Source organism: Pinus tabuliformis, chromosome X (assembly GCF_031772625.1).
Source record: "Pinus tabuliformis cultivar Carrire ecotype Pingquan chromosome X, CPIR1, whole genome shotgun sequence".
Classification (NCBI taxonomy): domain Eukaryota; kingdom Viridiplantae; phylum Streptophyta; class Pinopsida; order Pinales; family Pinaceae; genus Pinus; species Pinus tabuliformis.
The window spans coordinates 112,065,366-112,087,506 of NC_142308.1; the positions used below are offsets into that span (position 1 = coordinate 112,065,366).

At 35.9% G+C, this 22,141-nt stretch overlaps 3 protein-coding genes across 7 annotated transcripts; 1 reads left to right on the forward strand and 2 right to left on the reverse strand.

The window, feature by feature from the left end:
* Nucleotides 1-7,889: 7,889 nt before the first annotated feature.
* On the reverse strand, nt 7,890-9,145 carry LOC149138676 (uncharacterized). 5 transcript variants are annotated; one of them, XM_089447597.1, is made up of 5 exons: nt 9,018-9,145; nt 8,832-8,870; nt 8,748-8,787; nt 8,545-8,582; nt 7,890-8,414 (listed from the first exon to the last, which is right to left on the reverse strand). In XM_089447597.1, the coding sequence occupies exons 1-5, from the start codon at nt 9,068-9,070 to the stop codon at nt 8,285-8,287; spliced, it is 300 nt and encodes a 99-aa protein (XP_089303723.1). In that variant the 5' UTR covers nt 9,071-9,145; the 3' UTR covers nt 7,890-8,284. The 5 variants fall into 5 exon arrangements, 4 of the variants coding, with proteins under 4 accessions (XP_089303723.1, XP_089303722.1, XP_089303725.1 ...); XM_089447599.1 differs by having other exon boundaries at nt 8,333-8,414; nt 8,545-8,577; XM_089447596.1 differs by having other exon boundaries at nt 8,748-8,870.
* Nucleotides 9,146-9,328: 183 nt separating this feature from the next.
* Nucleotides 9,329-12,196, reverse strand: LOC149138677 (alcohol dehydrogenase 3-like). The gene is made up of 3 exons (XM_089447600.1): nt 10,923-12,196; nt 10,606-10,742; nt 9,329-10,200 (listed from the first exon to the last, which is right to left on the reverse strand). Exons 1-3 carry the CDS (start codon nt 10,960-10,962, stop codon nt 10,138-10,140), a joined length of 240 nt encoding a protein of 79 aa, XP_089303726.1. The 5' UTR covers nt 10,963-12,196; the 3' UTR covers nt 9,329-10,137.
* A 2,943-nt stretch (nt 12,197-15,139) lies between these two features.
* On the forward strand, nt 15,140-16,778 carry LOC149138678 (hydroxycinnamoyltransferase-like). Its single transcript, XM_089450458.1, has 2 exons — nt 15,140-15,644; nt 15,714-16,778. Exons 1-2 carry the CDS (start codon nt 15,204-15,206, stop codon nt 16,776-16,778), a joined length of 1,506 nt encoding a protein of 501 aa, XP_089306584.1. The 5' UTR covers nt 15,140-15,203.
* Nucleotides 16,779-22,141: the final 5,363 nt, after the last annotated feature.

The following is a 22,141-nucleotide window of genomic DNA, read 5'->3' on the forward strand; positions in this document are numbered from 1 at the left end:
AATCACCTTCTAATTAATTGCTCGTTCGCTAAGAAACTTTGGATGGATACAAGAAGGATATTCGGCAAATCTGAGATAGGTCCCAGAGACTTTAACGCAATAATTTTCCAATGGAATAAAGAGAAATTCCAATGTAAAGTTGTTAGCAGAGCTTGGAATCTTATTGCAAGCTTCGTGCTATGGATGATATGGAAAGAAAGGAACCGCCGATTGTTCCAGAACAAAATAAAGGATTCGGAAATGATATGGAGACGAGCGGTCAATCTAATGAGGGAAACAATCCTGGTAGAGAAATGGGACGTGGAGGACTGGAAGGCAAATCAAACTGAGGAGATGATCCTGAACAGTTTAAACTTAAAATATGAGATGGTGTATCATAAGCAGAACATCAGACATAATGTGCGAATCCAAAATTCAGATAAATTTAGTTATCCCAGAGATAACTTCATCAAATTAAACTTTGATGGAGCATCGAAAGGGAATCCTGCCAATGCTGGTTTCGATGGCATATTCCGCGACAGTCAGAAGCAGGTAAGGTGGATTTATGCTGATTGGGTCGAAGAAATGACGAATAACAAGGTTGAATTTTGGGCGATCCACCAGGGGCTGCGAATTGCAATCCGAAATGGTTACACAAACTTGGAAATAGTTGGTGACTCCCAGATCGCGGTTGAAATGTTGAAGAAGCTTAGCAATGGAAGAGATTGGGAACGAATTACAAGCAGCTGGAGAACTGCTGGAATTGTCCAAGAGATAGCGGATCTATTAAAAAGGATAGAATACAAACTAGTTAATCACGTTAGGAGGAATGGGAACCGCGCGGCTGACTTCATGGCGAACTGGGGATGTAAAGGACGAGGCAGCATTGTAGACAGCCAATGGAAAGCGGTGTGTGACAGCAGAGACTGGGCAGACTTGGCAAAGATCATAAATGAAGATCATGATCAGGCAACGAGCGAGAATGCTGGGATTAATGAGCTGGATAGGTGAGCGGGTTTGGAGATCTCGTTTAATGAATGCAGGTCAGTATGGACAGAGGATTGATATGATGGCAGGGCACAGTGCAGTACATTGGCGGCGTGCGTGGAGAACGTCTCAGGATCACCCCCATTGTGATATAATTAATGCGCGCGATCGGAGAGGATGGTGGAGCGGCATGTCAGATCCTCAGACAGCAAATGTTAATCATGGAATGATGGCCAGAAGAGGCATCATCCCGGAAAATAAACGGCGGCAATGCAACGCCGATTCAGTGGCATACATCGAGGGCGGAAAGTTGATAAATACCCAAACGGGCAAGGAAAAGCAGCTGATTAGTCTTCCCCCAATTCTGCGAGCAGAGGTCAGCACAGCAGTGAGACAGCGAGACAGGAGAGTTTTTAATCGGCACCAGAGTATACCCCGCGACATAATCGGAGATAGCATGGAAACCAGGATGAAAACCAGGGTGGCAGAGGAGCTGTATAGTGCAGTTGATAAGAGCAGGGACCAGAAAGGCAAGGCAATTGCGACAGAGGAGCACCCGGCCGAGATTTTGGAGATTGCGGACGAGTCTGAGGAGGAGGAACCCCGACGCGAAGCAAACAGGAGGTCTAACGCACAGGGCAGATTAGCAGAAGGTGGGAACCAGCAGCCGAAAGAGGACCACCCAGCACCGCAGGTGGAGAGAGTAAGGCGATACGGCATGAGAAGAAGAGATAGGGGAACGGGAAGTAGGGTGGATACGGGCGGTAAGAGGGGTCGGGGGCAGAGCAGGAAGGAAGACGAGAAAGGCGAGAACTCCAAGCAGGAAGCGGGACCAGCCAAAAAAACGAGGAGGTCGATGAATCAGAGAATTCATCGGGCGGAGAGGGCTTATCAGCAGAATACAAATCCAGAGGTTAGAAGAATTATGCAACACTTGGAGGAGGAGTCTCTTCAAGGCCAATCTGATGAAGAAATGGAGGACTGGGAATTCTTGCTGCATGACCCAGGCAACACCAGGGGCAGAATGTCTCTGTTCAAACAATCTCTTCATATTTACTGGGTAATGAAAAGGTTACTGGCAAAAGCATTAGAGCAAGTTGCTACTGAGATGGTGGAGATTGCGCAGGGTGGCCCTGATTTGCGTAGGGAACTGAGTTTCATTCGCATTGCTTTGGAGAGGCAAGAGGAGAAATTAGATGAATTACACCAGCTACTGAAGGGAGCACATCAGGGAGCAGATGGAGGAGCAAACCAGCAACCTGCAACTGAAGATGTCTGACAAAAGATATGTATAGGAAAGCTCATAGTCTTGTTAACTATAGTTTTTTGCATGCTCTAGATAAGGAAATATATTTTATGCAGACCAGTAGGATTAGAAGGTCTCAGGACTGTCTAGTCTATCTTGCTAGGATAATCAGACTTTGGGCATTTTATTTTTGGTCGGCCATTAAAAACTATAGATGGCTTAATTACTCGGTTTCCCCATGAGGGCGAGTTAATATGGTTTTGATACTATGTTATGTTTTATTTTCTATCCAGTAATAGAAAGAGTACCACCTCAGCTTACAAAAAAAAATATATATATATATAAATATAAACAAACAAAAATATATTTATATATAAGAATATATATTTAATAGATATCATTAAAATAAATGATTGATACTTGAAATACATATGTCAACCTTAGAAATGTATAAAAATATATTTTAATCACAATAAATAATACAATACTATATTTAATTTAATTATAAACAAAAATAATCCTACATGGGCGTTTTTAAAGTAAATGGGTAGGGATAGGTTTCCACTATGGGGATGTGGCAGCCCACCCTCACAAGTATATTGAATGACAATCAAGTTATTAATACCTCACTTGAGATAAGATGTATGTTGGATCTTTAATCCTAAGACCGTGTACCACAATGGCCATATCATAGCCTTGTCCTCGATGAGTGGCACTTCTATCTTTATAAATCCAACTCTCCTCGTAGTGTGAGCCCACAGTGGCCATATCATAGCCTTGTCCTCAATGAGTGGCACTTCTATCTTTATAAATCCAACTCTCCTCGTAGTGTGAGCCTACCTAAATTCTGATACTGGACAACCCTTTGTATGTTTAATTGCTATATCCTCAACTTAGATATTTCTCTATGGGTCTCTGGCAGTTCAATCCAGTGAAAACTTGTTAGGCCCTTTTATAATTTCCATTATCGTTCTTAGTAGTTGGAGTCTTAGTCGAATTCTTCAACACCCTGAGCATCACTGTGGAACTTTCTCCTCATCCTCCTAGTTTGTAGGTCAAGATTCACAGTTTCCACTCCCGGGCTTATATAAGTTGCATGCAATTCAGAGGATCGGGTCACACATAGGTGACAATAGCTCATTTTACACCACCCTTTATGGAAGCTAGAGTCTTGCAACGTTTCGTGGTTCAAAGATTGTCAGACTAGGTATGTTTTCTTATCCAATTTTTGTTATGACTTTCTGAATTGAATTTTTTTATTAATGGCCCATTCTTTCTCTATTGCTTCGTGTTTTTGAAATTCTTTTTTTCTAAACTCTCTTTGCCTCTTTGGCTAGAGTTTATCTATTTGGCTAGTGGGTTATTATAGAAATTTTGAGGTAAAAAATTGGCTTTAAAAAAATTACAAGAAAAAGCAAATTTATGAGAATTAATAGGATTCAATATGACTATGTCATACATGACGGATGATTGACCATTTTTGGAGTAAAAAGGTAAAAATATAAAAAAATAAAGAAATATTTTTCAACTCGTATTTTCAACTTATCTTTCTACGATTTTACTCAAAGTTTGAACGGTAACACTCGTTGGATGTAGAATTTAATTTTGCATCCAAGGAGTACCCATGTTGCATACTTTCGATAATGTGAAAAACATGGAAAAACGTCATTGCAATCATATTTTTCATGTAGTTTACATTTTTTGTGTAGTTAGATCGAAACATGGGTACTCCTTGGATGAAAAATTAAATTATACATCCAACGAGTGCTCTTGCTCAAAAATTAAGTAAAATCGTATGGGGATAGGTTGAAAATACTAGTTGAAAAAATAGGTTTTTTTTTCCCTCCAAAACTTGATGAGGTAATCTAATATTATTTTATTATTTTTACTATTATTTTATAATATTTTTTAGGAACCCCATTTTAGACCTCAAAATTTCTCTAATGACTCACCTCTTGCTTCTAGCCTACCTTGCCGACACTCATTCTTGTTTCTGTCTGCTTTCTCTCTCTGTTACCTTGCAATTGGCTAGCAAATTTTCACTCCACTCTCTTGAATCTTGCTCTTCCTTCTTGCTTTCATACCCCCACCCCTCCCTTACGTGACTTCTTTTCTCAAGGTCCTTGCTCACCGGTTTGCCTTATCTTCTATCCTTCTCAACATTTATGTATGGTTTGGTTTGGGTTCATTCCTTCATGGGTGAATGCATCCACTGAAGAGCTACCTATTATTAGGAGTGAGCCTCTCCGGGAGATACATATATGTATCACAAGCTTTAGCAATTTGCTGCTCGGTTTTGAGACCTTATCCCAGGTCCCATCTAGGAGGAACTTTCTCACATGGAGTGTGAAGGGGTCTCCAATCAACAACAACTTTTAGATATGGAAGTCTTAGTACATTTAATTGACTTGGTGCTAGATGTCAGACATACCCATGGCTGTCTTAATTAATACATGTATACCATTGATTTGAATTTACATCTTAAATATCCTTTAAGTAGAATTTTGTTAGATGATTTTGAGCACAAGACTAACATCTTACACTCCCTAGATCACCTCCGTGGTCATCTCAAAAACATCGATCAACATATGAATCACATTGAATACTGGGGCATTCCTCCACTAGCTTGCAACACCACCAGAAATAATAGAGATCTAATTTAGGCTCGTTGCTATGGATTCTAACTTGTTTTTGCTCAATGGCCTTATTTTTGGATTATATAATTCTCTCGGGATGAATTTTCAGTTTTGTCTCTCTAGGGTCCAATGTCCCTCGTGAAAAACTATTGTAACATTTGTAGAACATCCATATAAATCTCACTCTAAAACAAATGTAATATTTATCTATATTTAAATAATTATAATTATAATTTTATAAACAATTAACTAATAAAGAAAACAAAATTTTGATGATGTAATTCCTCCGTCATTCATATATATAAAATTAATTCCAGAAATGAAAGAATCATGCATTCATTTAAAAAATAAAGTAAATTAATTAGGAAAATATGATGACGAATTCGATCCTTATTATTATAATAAATATTTATATTATTATGAAAATAATATTCACACAAAAACAGCACCTTCCACGTACTGACTTTCACGCGATTTTATTTGCCGAAATAATGTATCATGCGTTGATGTAAGCAGTGATGTAATAATCCACATTCAACAGACGAAAACAGGTTTAGAAAACGGAAATTGCTTCATTCAATGTACCTTCTTCTAAAATAGAGAAACATATAAATCTTCTCATTTATCTATAATTATTTAATTTATATTTATTAAATTATTTATTATATAGCTATCAGTATAGTGACAATTATTTAATTAAATAAAATTATATTATTATTAAATAAAATACTTTTTCTATTTTGGTGGTGGTGGTGGTGGTGGACGTCTACTGAGACCAAGCTTTGGTTTATCGGACCTAAAGAAACAAATTATTTAGTTTGATTTAAGATTTTATTCCTATGCTCAAAAAGCCTTTGGTTTATTGGACCTAAAGAAACAAATTATTTAGTTTGATTTAAAATTTTATTCCTATACTCAAATAGCTTGGAGAGAAGCCTCCCAAGCTCACTATAATTTTGACATCGTAAAAGACTAGAAAAGTCATTATTACGACAAAGATTTTTTAATATCATTTCATATATATAACTTATCATTATTATTTAATTAATATATTATTAAAATATTTTTTCTAATTATTAAATTATTTATTTTAATATCATTTCATATATATAGCCTATCCTTATAGTAGATAATTTAAATAAATAATCACACACTTTCGTTTTCATGGTGAGATTTTCAGCTTCGTCGTCATTGATAAAATGTTGAATGTTTTATGACTAGCAATTGTCCCAAAAGGTACAAAGAGAGGCCGATAGGATTATTAAATTGTAATTGTTGAATTTCACTAAAAGAAATGTTGGTTCAAGTCTACAAAGAGCAAAGAGATTTGATGTTTGGAGTTCTATGCTTTTTGGTCACTTCTTTAAATACAAAATAGTTACGACTCTAGAAAGTAAATTTACTTGCAAATCCAATACATCAAGAATATGTAACCGATAAAGCGGATCTGGTATACTTCCTAAAAATTTATTATTGCTAGCATTGAAAACAGATAAAAGCCCTACCTTGGCAATCTCAGATGGAAGCTTACCTGAAAATCTATTACAGTCAATTTGTAGGTTAGATAAATTTCTAGCATTGCCAATATCTTTAGAAATGCTTCCTTCAAAGCTGTTAGAACCGAGATGTAGCAGCGAAACTCTTGGCAATCCCCATTCCAAAATAAGAAATATCAATTTTTTACCTCAATCATTTCTATTCCAAAATATTTCAGAAATCAAAATAAACCCTGCAAATAAAAATGCAAACAAATTAACCTACCTAGAAGTATGTTCTCTTTTGCATTGCATTTATGCTAAAAGGAAATGAAATGCAAAAAAGCAGGGTGATATTGCATATGAAAATAAATGGATAAAAAACAGGGTGATATTGTATATGAGAATAAAAGGATTTGGACTTTTCTGTATATGGTGTTTCAGTTTCAATGCCAAAAATCTGCTAGAGCGGTTAAGAGGAAAGCGCTTAATGTTTGTTGGATACTCAATAAGTCAAAACCAATGGGAATCCATAGTCTGCATGCTTCAAGCAGTGTTTCCTAGCAACAAGAAAACTGTTAGCCAACAAGCTTCAATATTCAAGGCCCCGGTAAGCTGATAAATGCATGCTTCAAGCAGTGTTTCCTAGCAATAAGAAAACTGTTAGTCAACAAGCTTCAATATTCAAGGCCCCGGTAAGCTGATAAATGTAGTTTCCATGGATAGTTGTGCATTTGATTATATAGTGAGTAATGAAGTCTTCCAATCTTCTTTCTCTTAATAGGATTATGATGCTTCTGTGGAGTTTTTCTGGGCTCCACTTCTGGAAACAAGTTTAAGAGTTTGACACAAGGTACACCATAGTTATTATGATTAAGTTGGATGCAAAGTTGAGTAGAGTTGATATGTAAATATAGGAAATAAATATATAGTATAATGCAATGCCCACCACACTCATCATCAGTGATTCAGTGCAGACAATGCCATGATTTTGAAACAGGGAAGGTAGAATAATTTGATACATTCTCTTGGATTCATAAGATTTCTTGTAAACCTTCTGTGTGCCATTTCAGTAGCATCCAAGAATAGCATAATATGCAATTTTAAATATAGCTGCTAATCTTGCAGCCTGCTATTATTTTATTTATATCTGTTGCAATGTTTGTTTTTCTTGCTATGTCATCTCATTTTGAACTAAAGGAACAGGTGCTTACGACATTTTCAGGCTATACAACTCACAGGAGGCTTACAATTAAGGCCTGAGTCATAAGAGATGGAAATCTAAGCACTTCATCAAGTTGGAGGCAACCACATGTTTGAGAGATCCAGAATCTGCAATGAATTCACAGGATCGAGCAAAAGTATGCTAAATTTAAATGTAAGTACTTGTTGGTTGTCAGAATATATTTTCTCACTGCAAGAGGGGCAGTTGACAGCAAAAATTGTCAATTTTGATACAGATTGGATTGCCATGCAGTACCATATTCTTCTACAGTTCGTTACAGTAAGGTTGGAAAATTGTAAAAGGAAGGTGACTTAGCAAAGGCTTTGATGATGTCAACATCATAAGAAGGCTAACATTTCGCTTTGATGTCTTGGAATAGCCAACCATCAAACATGACCTGTAACAGATTTCGAGTCGAGTTGTTTGATCTGCCTTCATTAGATGCCAGATAGTGGCAGGGCCATTGAATTATGAATATTTTTCCCATATGCACCAAACATAATTTACAGGCTAATATAAGAAAAGAATGCACAAGTGCCAGTGTAGGATGTAAAAAAGCTTATCGCATAATTTTTCCAGATTGTCCAAACTAACCACTAGCACCTTTCTTATTGATGTTTACCATTTTATAGAGTATCATTCAAAAGCATTATTGGCCATCACAAACTTCCAACATACAATTTTATGATAGAGTATGAATGTTTACATAGGAACCATTTGTATCAGCCTAGAGGTCTTACTTCGCTGCCATGGCCATTTGTTGTCGCTTCAGAAAATATAGCACTTTCATCAGGGTCATAGCAGCAGCTTCATTATTCATGTTATGATGCTCTCTTTCCAAGACATCCTTTTCTTGCTCAAAATCTCTGTGTAATCAGTCAGAAAAGAAAGTATCTAGAGCTCTTTAAAGGAAGCAGTTTTGCCAGATGATTATCAGAGAAAAAAATTGTTTGTATTTCAGGTCCATATCAACCAAACTACAGATCAAATCTTTACCTGCATCCATTTTTTTCGCTGATCCGCTGATTCCTAACCTACCAACAAACAAGGTAATAAGACTATTTATTTTGTATAAATAGCTGAATTCAAAATTTTCTTTTAACTTTTTTTACTTTCATTAAAATATAAAACAGCAACAAATAGCTATTGTTAAAACTCTGATGAGAGAAAAACTTTAGGTATACCCCCGGATGCCTTACATGTAAAATAGTACCAGTGATAGGGCTTTTAAGGGGCAGAGAAACAGATAATGGAGTGATGGCTCCTACAGAATCTGCGAGGTTGATGGTTGTTTCACCAAGGAAACCAAATCGAGAAGAGCCCTGACAAGTTGCAGAAATTATATTTAAACAAAAGAAAAACAAATCAGAATTGCTTTAATGTTTTTGTGTTCAAGTCAATATAATGGTAAATATTCAATTATTTAAAAAGAATTAAAATGTATGTAAAAGATGAGAAATAGGCAGTACTGTTGATACAACAAGGTTGTACATTTTTTCATGATAATTCCCAGTTTTTGCATCTTGCTCGAGTCTTGTAGTTACAAAAATTGCATCAGACCATTGACAAGTTCCGTTATTGATGGAAACTCTTCCTGTATTGCTTACAATTTTCCCTGTCTCTAATGATATCAGGGATATACTCAAACTTGTCATATTCCGGTTGTGGTACCTGAAATGAGCAGGACAATATATGTTCATTGTAGTTTTCAACTATGAAGAGACTGTAGAAGGCTGATCAACACAATGCTAGTTCAAAGTTAATAGAAGTTAACATAGATGCATCCATTCCTCTAGGTATCCTGAATAATCAATATAATGTAGCAAAACGATCTTGATGACTTGGGTCATGCTCCAAATTGCCTTATTACAAGAAGACAGACGTTAATTAGTTCACCTGTGCTCTAAGAATAGGGTAAACTCAGATTGTACAGGATTGTGCTCTAAGGATAGGGTAAACCCTAATTTTACAAGATTGGCACCATTGCAATCAAAGGTCAGTTGTTCTGCTATATTTTCATCTAACATGGTTTTCTCAGGCATGTTCCTGACTTTGTAAATTACTGTTATTTCTTTTAAATGAATCTATGAAACCAGCACGTACAACCCGTTGCAAGCCAGCTATTTAGTGCTGGATAATTCCAGTTGCCTACACTTGTGTAGAGCAACTCCACCGTTTCAACCAAGTGAAATTCCTGTTGTAATTGAAGGGATTTGCAATTTGTTTCGGCCTTTTTATTTGCTCTAACAAATCCAAATGTCATAGTAATATGACTTGCAATCACATAAGAGCGTGAGATTCCTCTGAAATGTGTCATGAGATTATATCTAAGAAGTTTTAACTTTTAACCCAATCTAGGTGCAAGACAGTATGATACAACTACATCTACATTTGCACATAAGCCTTTCCACAATGATCCCCACACTCATCCAGAAATGCTACCACTGTTTTGTAGTGCGCAAGCATAAAGTCACGTTTGTGTTGAGCAATGAGCAGCATGGGGCTATATGCCACTCAACTCACTTGAGGGTGGGAAGGCCGGCTTTCTCTTCGGATAACAGTACAAACATTTTTCAATTGACATGAACATTATCCAGTCGATACCCCATCTAAATTGAATTCATTTTCTGAAATCCCCATCCCGTCCTGTTGCTGCACAATTACATAGCCCGAAAGATATATTTGTTAGCAAGAAAGTGAATAGGACAGAACATAGACCTAGAATGTTTAAATGATAAAACCATCAATCACCAGCAGAAGCATCAGCAGCATACTCTTCTTGTTTTTAGCATGTACCACATTCATTCACAACAAGGTCATTGAAAATATTCTTACAACACAATTCATTCTGATAAGTGAACAAATGTATGCATGTTATAATTGTAGCCGCACAAATTAGGAGGTGCGCATACAAAAATGTATGCTGGTGCATAATTTTGTGTCCAATAAACTTCAATTTATTGTTTTCACAAAAGAAAACAGCCTGACCCAATGCATTCATAGCATACGTTTGCTTCCCAGAAACTTGATGTTTAATGATAATTATTCATAGCATACCTTTGCTTCCCAGAAATAAAGGTCTGTATGACACAAGGCAGTATAATGCACTTTGATTCTCACTTCCATTGCCTGTGGAGGAGCCACTTCCACTTCTTCAATCTTCAGAAGCTCCCCTGCACCCCATGCAACAGCAGCTGTAACAAAAGTACAAATCAAAATATATCAGATTTCAAGAAGCATAAATTGCACACATACAGTTTGCATAAATCCAGCTTAACCCTGAAAATCAATTTTGCCATGAAATGATATACATGAAATAAAAAGAATGTGGCAATGACTCCTTGCACTGAACTGAACTGAACTGAAGTAGTTACCTTTGCATTTGATAACCTGGCCTGCAGTACAGCTCGCCATTTTCCTTTCTGCCCAAACAAACAAACTTACTTTTGCCTTTCGCGTTGGTGTTGCAGGAGGCAGAGATGGATCCTTAATTTATATTCTACTTCCTTTGAAATTGCCTTGAGTGAATGATGTTGAATTGCTTGGTGATGTAGAATCGTTTTTGATATCTTGACACAGGGTTTGATATCTTGAAAATCTTCTCCACAGAGTTTGGGATTGCCTATAAATGCCTCTCTGAATTTACTCAAGCTACTGGGGACTGTTCCAGACAGTTGATTGTTTGATAGATTTAGGAAACTAAACGTAAGGTTGGCTAAAGATGCAGGGACTTTCCCCTTGAGTTGATTGCTGGATAGATCAAGGTATCTGAGGTTTTGGAGATCACCCATTTGCATAGGTATTTCACCAGAAATATCATTTCCTTTCAAGTTAAGCTCTGTAAGCTGTTTCAGAGACCCAATACTCGACGAAATGTTACTAGAAAGTAAATTTACTTGCAAAATAGTTAATATTCATCTAGATTATATCCCGTCCTATCTTCATATTCCAAAATAGTTACGACTGCAGTACCTTCAATAAGCTTAATCGAAAGGCAGCTCTGAACGCCAAAAGAAAAACCAGAATTCACTTATAATTTCTTTCATACAGGGAATTTACGCATCATATAATGGCGTGAAGCCATAGCTATGCATACTGAAGAACAAGAGAGACTCTTAGAAATTTGAATTAATGCAAGAAACGTACATAATTTTGAGGAAAACAAGAGCGAAAGCGCAATAGATTGAGGGCAACAGAGTTGCAAGCCGACGGTGCCAAGTTTCGATCACAGGTCAATAACCTCTACTCATTACAAATTTTCCCAGAAGCAGGTGAGAAGAACCCCACCTCTTCTAATTATCCGACTCCAAATACAATGACGAACGAGCACCTTTCCAGCATATAGACTCGATACGATCATGAATATTTCTGTAATGGAACCTACAATTTTCTCGCCGGCAGCTGTGGCAGATCTAACTGAAATGCCACTCAATACGATCATGGCGGCACCAGCTGTTGAAATTGCCACTGCATCCGGAGAATGGGGTCATAGCGGCAATCTAACCCACTGCCAGAAGGGAGAGAAGCTCACTGTTTTGGTTCTCCTTTCCGCAAAAACCTCGTCTTCCTGTTATGAAAAACCGGTGGCCATAGTTGTTTTCAAATTGGCGCCATCTAATGCGGGTTACGTGGACCACAACAATTTAATTTTCCCGTAAGAAACCATGCCAGAGTTCAACAGGAAATCGAAACAGGTAACGGAAACCCGGAAGTTCTCGGCACTGAGAATAAACAGAAGCCGCCGAATATGGATGCCAGGTGTCAACCTGAGATTGAAAAGGACGACGAAAGTCTGTTTCAATAGGAAAGCCTATCGACCTAAAAATGACCGTTACAATATGCCAATAGCCATCTGTCAACCACGTTTTATCTCTCATCACGTGTTTCCTACGATTTTGTCGTTCTGTAACGTAAACCTAATCCTGACACACAACCGACAGCGACGGCTCCATCGTTCCCGCAATAGGCGGACCTCAAAAACCAGTTAAAAACATGATATTTCTCCTATCGATTTCATGTCATCCGCGTCCCGACACGTTTCCTGCGGAATCCGACGTGGCCATACATTTCTTTGGATTTGAATTTTGACAGAATTTGCACGTCATATCAGTTTAATAATAAATATTAAATTAATTTTCATAAATAATTTATTTTATTTGGCTCTAAATTATTTTTTATAAATAATTTATTTTATTTGTTTTCGGTCGATTTCTGTGCTCTTCTGGCCTAGAGAGGCGCTGAGTAACGGGATCGACAAGACGATCAATATTATTATTGGGATCCATGTGAAATAGTAAGGGTTCGATGCGCTGGAATGACTCGGTTAATTTGCTTGGTGAGCGTTTCTTTGCATGATGATGTGCAAATATTAACCTAATTTCATGTTGTATGAGTTTTTGGAATTAACGAATGTTGGGAATTTGGGTAGTATATTAACATAATTTTATGTCGTATGAGTTTCTGGAATGAATGTTAGGAATTTGGGTAGTATCGAGAATGATTAGAAGTTTCTAAAATTTATTAAAAATGGTTAATAAAGTCGTAATATTATATAATAAAAAAAATTTAATTATATAATTTATATAATAATCAAAATTAATATTGAATGAAAATATTTAAATATTAAAATCAATTTAAATATATAAATAATAAATTTATAATCTCTTTTGTATAATCTGAGTGTTTTTCTTTGTGAGTTTTTCCTCTTATATATTATGACACATGACAAGTTTTTGAAACAATTTGGATTAAAAATACAAAGGAACAATTTTACATATGTTTCTCTAGTCATTCTTAATAGAAAAGGTAAAGCAACTCTAATGTTTAAGCATTGACTACGACATACAATATGCACACACAATCTTCTGCAATATATATACATAAACAACAAAAGAAATACTCATCATCATGACATCCTAGATATCGCCCTTACATCGAGCTACCACACGCTTCCTTAACCTATCAAGAGATTGCTCCAATTTCTCAATTAATGATATCCTTGTTAAGGATGTCTTTGACCTTTTCAACTTAGGCTCATGTTTTGTGGGAAGGTCTACCCAAAAAATAGTCTTCAAAGCTCTCAAAACTTTCCCAAGCTCCCTCCCATTACCCCCTTGGGTGGGGTGGGGTGGGGTGGGGACGAGGAGGGCCAAAGGGCCGAGGGGATTGATGGAAAAAAGTATGGGTTGAAGAACTCGCAAATTAAATTATAAAGATCAAAAAAGATAAGCCTATGGAAAGCCGGGCCAAGGGGCCGAGGGAAAGTATAGGCTGAATGGCAGATTAAAATATAGAGATTTTTAAAAAAGAGAGAACCCAACAAGGTTGGGAGGTGGGTGGTTGGAAGGTGGGGTGAAGGGGGACTTGTTTCAGGAGACCCCCTCAAGGTGGGGCCCCATCAAGGCCGAAGGCTTAAGGCTCAAGGAAGGTTGATGTAGGTCAAGGAGGGGCCCCATCCTACTTAGGCTGAATGGCAGATTAAAATATAGAGATTTACAAAAAAGAGAGAACCCAACAAGGTTGGGAGGTGGGTGGTTGGAAGGTGCGGTGAAGGGGGACCCATTTTAGGAGACCCCCTCAAGGTGGGGCCCCATCAAGGCCGAAGGCTTAAGGCTCAAGGAAGGTTGATGTAGGTCAAGGAGCGGCCCCCATCCTACTTAATGATGCTGGATTAAGGAAGATTGATGAAGGTCAAGGAGGGGCCCCATCCTACTTAATGATGCTGGATTGGCACAATCAAGGCATGTGGGTTGCCATTCAATACATAGTATTGACATTCATGAGAAGAAAAAAAAAAAATGATACCCCACCTTCCATCCACCCACCTCCTAACCTTGTTGGGTTTTCCTTTTTTTTTTTGTAAATCTCTATATTTTAATCTACCATTCGACCTATACTTTCCCTAAGCCCCTTGGCCCAGCTACCTATAAACTTATTTTTTAAATCTTTATAATTTAATCTACCAATTCTTCGACCCATACTTTTTCCATCCACTCCTCGCCCCTACTCCACTTTCCCATACCATTCTAAAACTCATGAGAAAACAAAAAAACATTAAAACAATTTCCCAATCCTCCATAGCTATTACCTTGTAACAGAATAATTATCCTTTCATTCTACTTAGTTTATGACTTAGTTTATTGAGAAACGAAAGTATGTTGGGCTATTTAAATAGTTTATATAATTATCTTTTCATTCTACTTAGTTTATGACTTAGTTTATTGAGAAACGAAAGTATGTTGGGCTATTTAAATAGTTTATATAATTATCTTTTCATTCTACTTAGTTTATTGAGAAACGAAAGTATGTTGAGCTATTTAAATAGTTGAAAGGACGTTTTCTCTTTGGATATATGAAGAGCTAAAGAGGTAGGACCAGCTATCTGCCAGCGTAAAATCCCACGACAAGATATCATCTATGAAATATCACATCTCTTTATATATTAAAATTAACTACTTTTAAATGTTTAATCACATAATAAATTATATCTATTTTTAAATATCACTAATTATAAAATAACACATTTATTCATATATTAAAGTATAACTATTGTAAAGAGTTGAATCAGGCCCAATCTATAAGATATCTTCAATCAATAATTTCACGAACTTACTTTTCGGTATATCTTAAATTTTGGTGGGTTGTATCCTGCGGCCATGGCAGCAGTCCAAATGAAAGTAAAGGTATCGAGGATTTCCACTGTTGTACCAGCCATGCCTACTGCTAAGCATAGCATGTTCCTATCTGCCATAGACATTACTAAAATACCCTCTAACAACGTGGGAATACTTCTTTTCTATAAAATACCAGACATTACTGCTGCCAAGGATTTTCCTACCATGGGGGAGAAGCTGAAGACAAGCCTATCATTAGTTCTGGTGGATTTCTATCCATTTGCAGGTCGGTTGGACAGGAAGGGAGCAGAATCAGGTCGGCCCCAAATCGATTGCAACGATGAGGGAGTGGAGTTCGTTGAAGCAGCCATCGACATGGCATTTGAGGATGTGGAAATTGATAATTTTCAGCACAAAAACTTCTTCACGGAACTTGTCCAGATCCGCCATGGAAACGATGACGATTCACTACTCTCAATACAGGTATGAAAAATTCACTCGCTTTCCATTTTCCTACGGATAATGTTTCAAAAGTAACGATGGCTACTGCAGGTCACTGCTTTCCAGGGAGGCGGATTTCGCATGGGAGCCAATTTTCATCACGTTATTGCAGACGGAAATTCTTTTTCGCATTTCATGAGCAGTTGGGCAGAGTGTAGCAGAGAACTTCCAGTTTCCAAGAGTCCTTACCACATGAGAACAGTCTTTCAGCAGGACAATGGAGATTGCGCAATACCCAACCTTTATTTGAGGGCTGAAGAAGTTGTCACCGATTTTATTAAGGAAGCGCAAATTTTCAGGTTTGTTCGAGATAATTCAGTGGCAATAAAATATTCGGAAATCAATGCAAGCACTCTTGATGGCTCAGTGGAAAACACTGATAAGTACACTATTATCCAGAAATCTGTCGAAGAAGAAACAAATCTGGAAATTTCAACTTTTCATTTCAGCGAAAAAGTAATTGAAGCTTTGAAGGAACGATCCGGCGCTTCAACTTCATTTGTAGCAGTTTCGGCGCAGTTTTGGAGATGCGTAATGAAAGCTAGACAAGTTCCAGAAAACAAGCCTGTTTATTTTAGAGTGCCTATTGACTTCAGAGGGCGGGTAAAACCGCCATTGCCTCCAACGTATTTTGGGAACTGTGTATGCGCCGGTATTGCCCGGACAACGGCCAAACAGTTAGTGGAGAAGGATATCGTGTTTGCTGCGGCTCTCATCCAAGAAATCATCTCTTGCTGTGCCTCAGATGTGCACATCAATAATTTTGTAGAATACGTTGAATCTCATCTTGGCAGCGGCAACATTGACCCAACTCGCAACATTGACCCAACTCTTGAATGGGGAAGGCCAGTGAGTGTGCAGGCTGCTTTCTTGACAGAAATTGGACGGATGATGTTGTTCCCCGGAAGGGAAGGAGGAAAGAGTATTGATGTGTCCACCAAATTCCCTCGCCAGCAGATGGAATCCCTGAAACAGATGCTTTTCTTTTCTTATTTCGTGTGTAGCCCTTCTTTCTTGCTGCACATGGGAGTTGTTGAATTTGATTCACTCATAGAGATTAAACTTCTATTAAAAGTAGTTGCATATAATGAGGAATCTTGTAGTTCTACAATATAGAATATAATGAGGAATCTTCTTGTTTTCTAATAGATGTCTTTGGAATACCATTTTGATTATTTTCTAAAATATTTATTTGATTTATAATTGGATTTATGTTAATGAAATATATAAATTTTCAGAAAATTAATTGAATTAAAAATAAGACTAGGGAACGGCTAAAGATAATAGCACTAGGATCCATGCTAATAAAATATACAATTTATCAGAAAATTAACTGAATTAAATATCAGATTAAGGAATGGCTAAAGATAATAATACATTTTGTCTTAACTTCAAAATACCATCACTACTACATATAGGGGGTTTAAGACAATATTTGAAACATTTTTTTGGGTAAATTATCTTAACTTGACACAACAAAAATTTGTGTATTGTCTTAAATATTGTCTTTAACCGAGTGTCTCAAATTATTGTTTTGAAAAATTGTCTTTATAAAGACAATGCATAACACAAGCATTATTGTCTCTTAGGAGACAATGCCATTTTTGTCTCTTAGAGACAATAGTTGGGATTAAAGACATATTCTCTTTATAGAGACAATGTCTTTAATCCTAGCTATTGTCTCCCTAAAGACAATAAAAATATATATTTAAAGACAATACAACATCACTTTTGTCTCTTTCGAGAATATAAAACAATGAACACAAAAAAACTTCTCATCAATGAAATAAATCAATATAAAAAGTATTTAATTAAAAAAAAGCTACAATCATTAATTAATTCGTGTTAAGACACAATGAACCTCCTTCTTACAAGGCAAGTGCTCTTCCATTGAGCTAACACCCTTTAAAGAGTTACGCGAGTACCTATGGAACCTAATTTGCACCTAACCTCAACCCCATTGAAGGTTCTTAGCACAGGGAGCAAGCAATACAATTATTCCATCACCCAAAGTATATGTTTGCTTCAATTAATTTCACAAGAGTACATATTAACTGCTACAATGAACCCAACAACCTTGAATGAGTAACGGATTTTGCACCCAACACTAAGACCACAAGTATCTCTGATGGTTCCAGAATGACTTTGGCAACATTATTGTACCTTGTGCAATGAATGTTTTAAAAAATCCCTTGTTTGATATTATTATTTGTAATGTATGTAAATCCCAAGTATTGATTCATCATATAATTAAGTGATTTTCATAAAGAAGTGTCAGTTTCCTCACTAAATCAGCTGCCATATGTTTGATAACAAAGATAAAAGAGAATTTGCATCATATTAGGTGGATAACCTATTCATTTTTCACACGACAACAGCTATTTGGTTGAAGAAATAACATGTGCCAGTCTGCCATTTGTTATCGATGTCAATCTAATCCACCCCATCCCTCACACATAAATAGTTGAAGCAAAACACTTAGTAAGCACACACATGATATCCATTATTGCCATGTTTAAGTTTCACATAGTGTACAATTCACCTCAAAATTTCAAAACACAAAATACAGAGGATTTTCCGTTCTATCTTGTTGGAAATTTAATCCAACAAGGCAGAATATGCATAAATTCTCTCCTTAATAGGTGGTGCAAACCCACCTAGAGTGCATAGTTTCCTAACAACTATTGAAACCCTAGTTGAGAACATGGTTTTCCTATGGAGATTATTTCGACCCCAAAGCTTGGTAGGGGAAAAATCATCAAACGAATAGGAAAAAGAAGAAAGATGAAAACAATACTCACTTCTCGCAAGAAAAGCTACATTCAAGGTATGATATTTAATAAAGAAACATACAATATTCTTCATGTACACATATATCCGCCATTAACAATTTTAAGCGTATACATTGTTGTCATGCAACGAAGGAAAGATGACTCCATTCTAGACCAGATCAAGCCTTTGTATTTGAAGGATGAGGGTTGACAAAAGATGCTCATTATCAAGCCTAGATGTCCTTGCATATTTAGGGTCAATATAACCAATGGTACCCATAACATAGGTAGAGGTGTGGCTTTTTGCAAAAGGGATACATTTGGCAATGCAAAATTCTGAAAATGCGCTTCAAATTGTTATCTAAGACAATGGTGGAAGTTTTTATATCTTTGTAAATAATACATGGGTTACAGTCATGATGGAGATATGTTATACCTTGTGCAGCTCCTAAAGAAATCCTTAGACACGTGTTCCAGTCTATCTTTATCATCTTTGAAGATCCTAAATACAAAATGCATTGCTTGGATTATCCAAGTAGGCCATTAGAAATCATTCACTATATATGAAAGGCTGGTTAGAAACTTCTGCTAAAGGCTATATGACCATTATACGTGTAAATTTCTAGATGGTTTTTACCATCCATTTCACTGAGCATGTAAGATGTCCCATAGACTTCCATTCACCATGTAGTCATAGAACAACAAATTTCCATGTGGAGAAAGATAATAACCATGAAAACCCATAATATTATGATGCTTGATTCTTCCAACAGTCTCAATATTAGTTTTGAATTGGTGCAAACCTTGTGGATAATGTGTGTATATTCTTTTAACAACAACTGGCTTCCAATTCTCGAGAACACATTTATAAATTGTGCTTGTAGCATAATAACCAATTACATATTTCTCATTCAAATTTTCCATGTTTTTAATTATGTCATCATACATGTGGAGGGCCATGTCCATGTGCAATATTACTAGCCTCGGAGAACCTAGTCAAGATATGAAAGAATTTTTTAAACAAGGGACACATATTGATGTTGATATAATTATTAAGTCCCATAGAAATAATACGTTGACTCATTTTGTTTTCTGACCCTTTGGTAAAAGGTTTAGGATGATTTGAATAGTAGAGAATTATAAATATAATACATACTGATAAAATTGAGGCCAACCTAAATGCAAACAATAGCCAGTGTTGAGACTTAAGCTATCCATTTTCAAAATCAACTTAATACTCTTATAAATATAATTTCACTAAAATTTTTATCACAAAACATAACTAATCTATGGAATCTAAAATTTATTTAATGTTTCACCTTTTGATTGTTTGGAGTTTATCTCACAAAGTGATCCAATCCAATTGCCACAGAGACCTGGATTTCCTAGAAAGTTGATGCAATAATCAATATTGTCAGATGAAATGCACAAATCAACTAATATCTAGAAATAATACCAAATTTAACCCAAAAGTAAATGTTTACATTATATCTACACCTTTCTAGGGTAAATCTTGTAAAGTTATTTATGATAGGAATATTACCAGGCACATTGTTGTAGGAGAAATTTCTATGAAACAATTGAAATCATTTCTAGTATAAATCAGTACATGAACTCGAAATATGAATATTATTTCCTTTTTAATTTCAGAACAAAATGAACTTAGAATAGGGGATGGGATTCAAATGAATTCTTACAATGTTGTAAGGCTGAAACAATTGTTCAACTAATATGACACCTCCCCTGAGAAAATGTTGTTATTCAATATCCTGTATATGATATAACTCCGGAGTTATTTTCCGAATAACTATGACTGTATTAAATGAGTCATATTTTATAATCCATTTCAAGGAACTTATAGTGAGACTAAATTATGTAGCTACTCAAGTTCTTGAGGAATGAGACTTGATAATTGGTTAGCAGAAAGGTCTCTGAATTGAAGAGATATCACACTATGTTATTGTTTTGTTAAAGTGGCAATGGGTACATTAATTAGTGATGTGGAAGAAAACATTACTATGGCACACATTTGCAGGCTACACAAATCAAGTACAGATACTTACTACACAAATCAAGTACAAAGGACTTACATATCCTCGAAGCCTCTCACATTTCTAGATTATGTTGGGAGAAAACTAATGATTTGATTTCCACTCAAATTCCTTGAATTCACAATCCAAAAGAGATCACAAGGATTAATATAAAATATACCCATAGAAACTTGGTTTTTTTATAAAAAGAAAAAAAAAATATAACCATATATTCCTGTGGTACTCCATATATTGGAGAAACGAGTTTGTCAATTAACTAGATGATCCATGAGCATGTTGCTGACATTAGGCACAATCTGTCCCACTATCGGCTCTAGCCGAACATGCGGAGAAATACAAACACCGTGTATTCATTGATGACTCTAAAGTCATTACGAGGGTTGATAATTTCCACCATAGGAAGCTTAGGGAGGCTATTGAGAATAAGAGGCATGCTAGAAATCTAAACAGGGATGATGGTTGGAAATTGAGTAAGAGTTGGGTTTTGGCCCTCTCTTCGTGATTCCACACCCCCTGTCTCCCCCCTTCCCTCCCTTTTTTTAATCCACCATATTCTAGTTTATTTGTTTATCATTATTAGAATAAGTTCACTCCTATCCTTTTCTTTATAAATATATCATATATAATATTTTGTAGCCTGTATTATCGCTCTTTTTTAAAGATAATTGAAATCAATATTTAGGCCCCTTTATTAATTTATAATAGTTTGACAATATTTATTTAACATAATTATAATATTTAAGCTACTAATTACTTTTAATATATAATATTTTGGAACTAACTCTTAACCCTATTATTATTTAATATTTTAATTAATTGGGTTATGTAAACCCCTAACAACTATTTTTAATAGTTATAGCTCATTCTTAACCCCTAATTAATTTATGACCTATTCTTTACAACTTCTTTATACATAAATATTACTTTGTAACTAATTTTTATCCTATATAGTATTATTATTCATTATCAATATATATAATTATGCTTCCTAACAACTATTTTTTAACTAAAATTTTAATATTTTAATAAATATTTCCTTACTGCCATTTTAGAATTTTTCTTGATTAACTAATCACCAACAGCTAACTCTTGGCAATGATGCATTCATGCTATTTATTCTTGAAGATTAACTAATTTTCTCACCTTGTCCTAAGGATGACCCACATTAGTTGGTTTGAAACGTCAACCAAATTCTATTGATGTGATTAAACCAAAAGACATTTATCTACAATATGGATCACAAAGGTCTTGTATCTAACATAATATTAGTTGTTATATAAAAAAATTATAATATATTAATATTTATATTTAGCACTTTTTTTTGGTCGATCAAACTACTTTCATTAGATTTTCAAAATGGAATAACATACAAAATTTGTCTCAACAATCCCCACACTCTCATTCCGATTAGACTTTTTGAGGTTGGGGACTGGAGGATACCAAAAAGGACAGTTAGCATACATTATTTTTTTGAGGCACAGAAGCCATGTCATACTAGTAATAACTAAAAAAGAGACTAGAACTCATCATCAAATCAAGGAAGGGGGTGGGGGGGTGGGCGGGGGTGGGAGGGGAGTATAGGGTGAGAAACAAAGTAACCAACACAATCATGAATGTGGATATCAATATGTTCCACTCTTGCTTCCAAGCTGTGAAG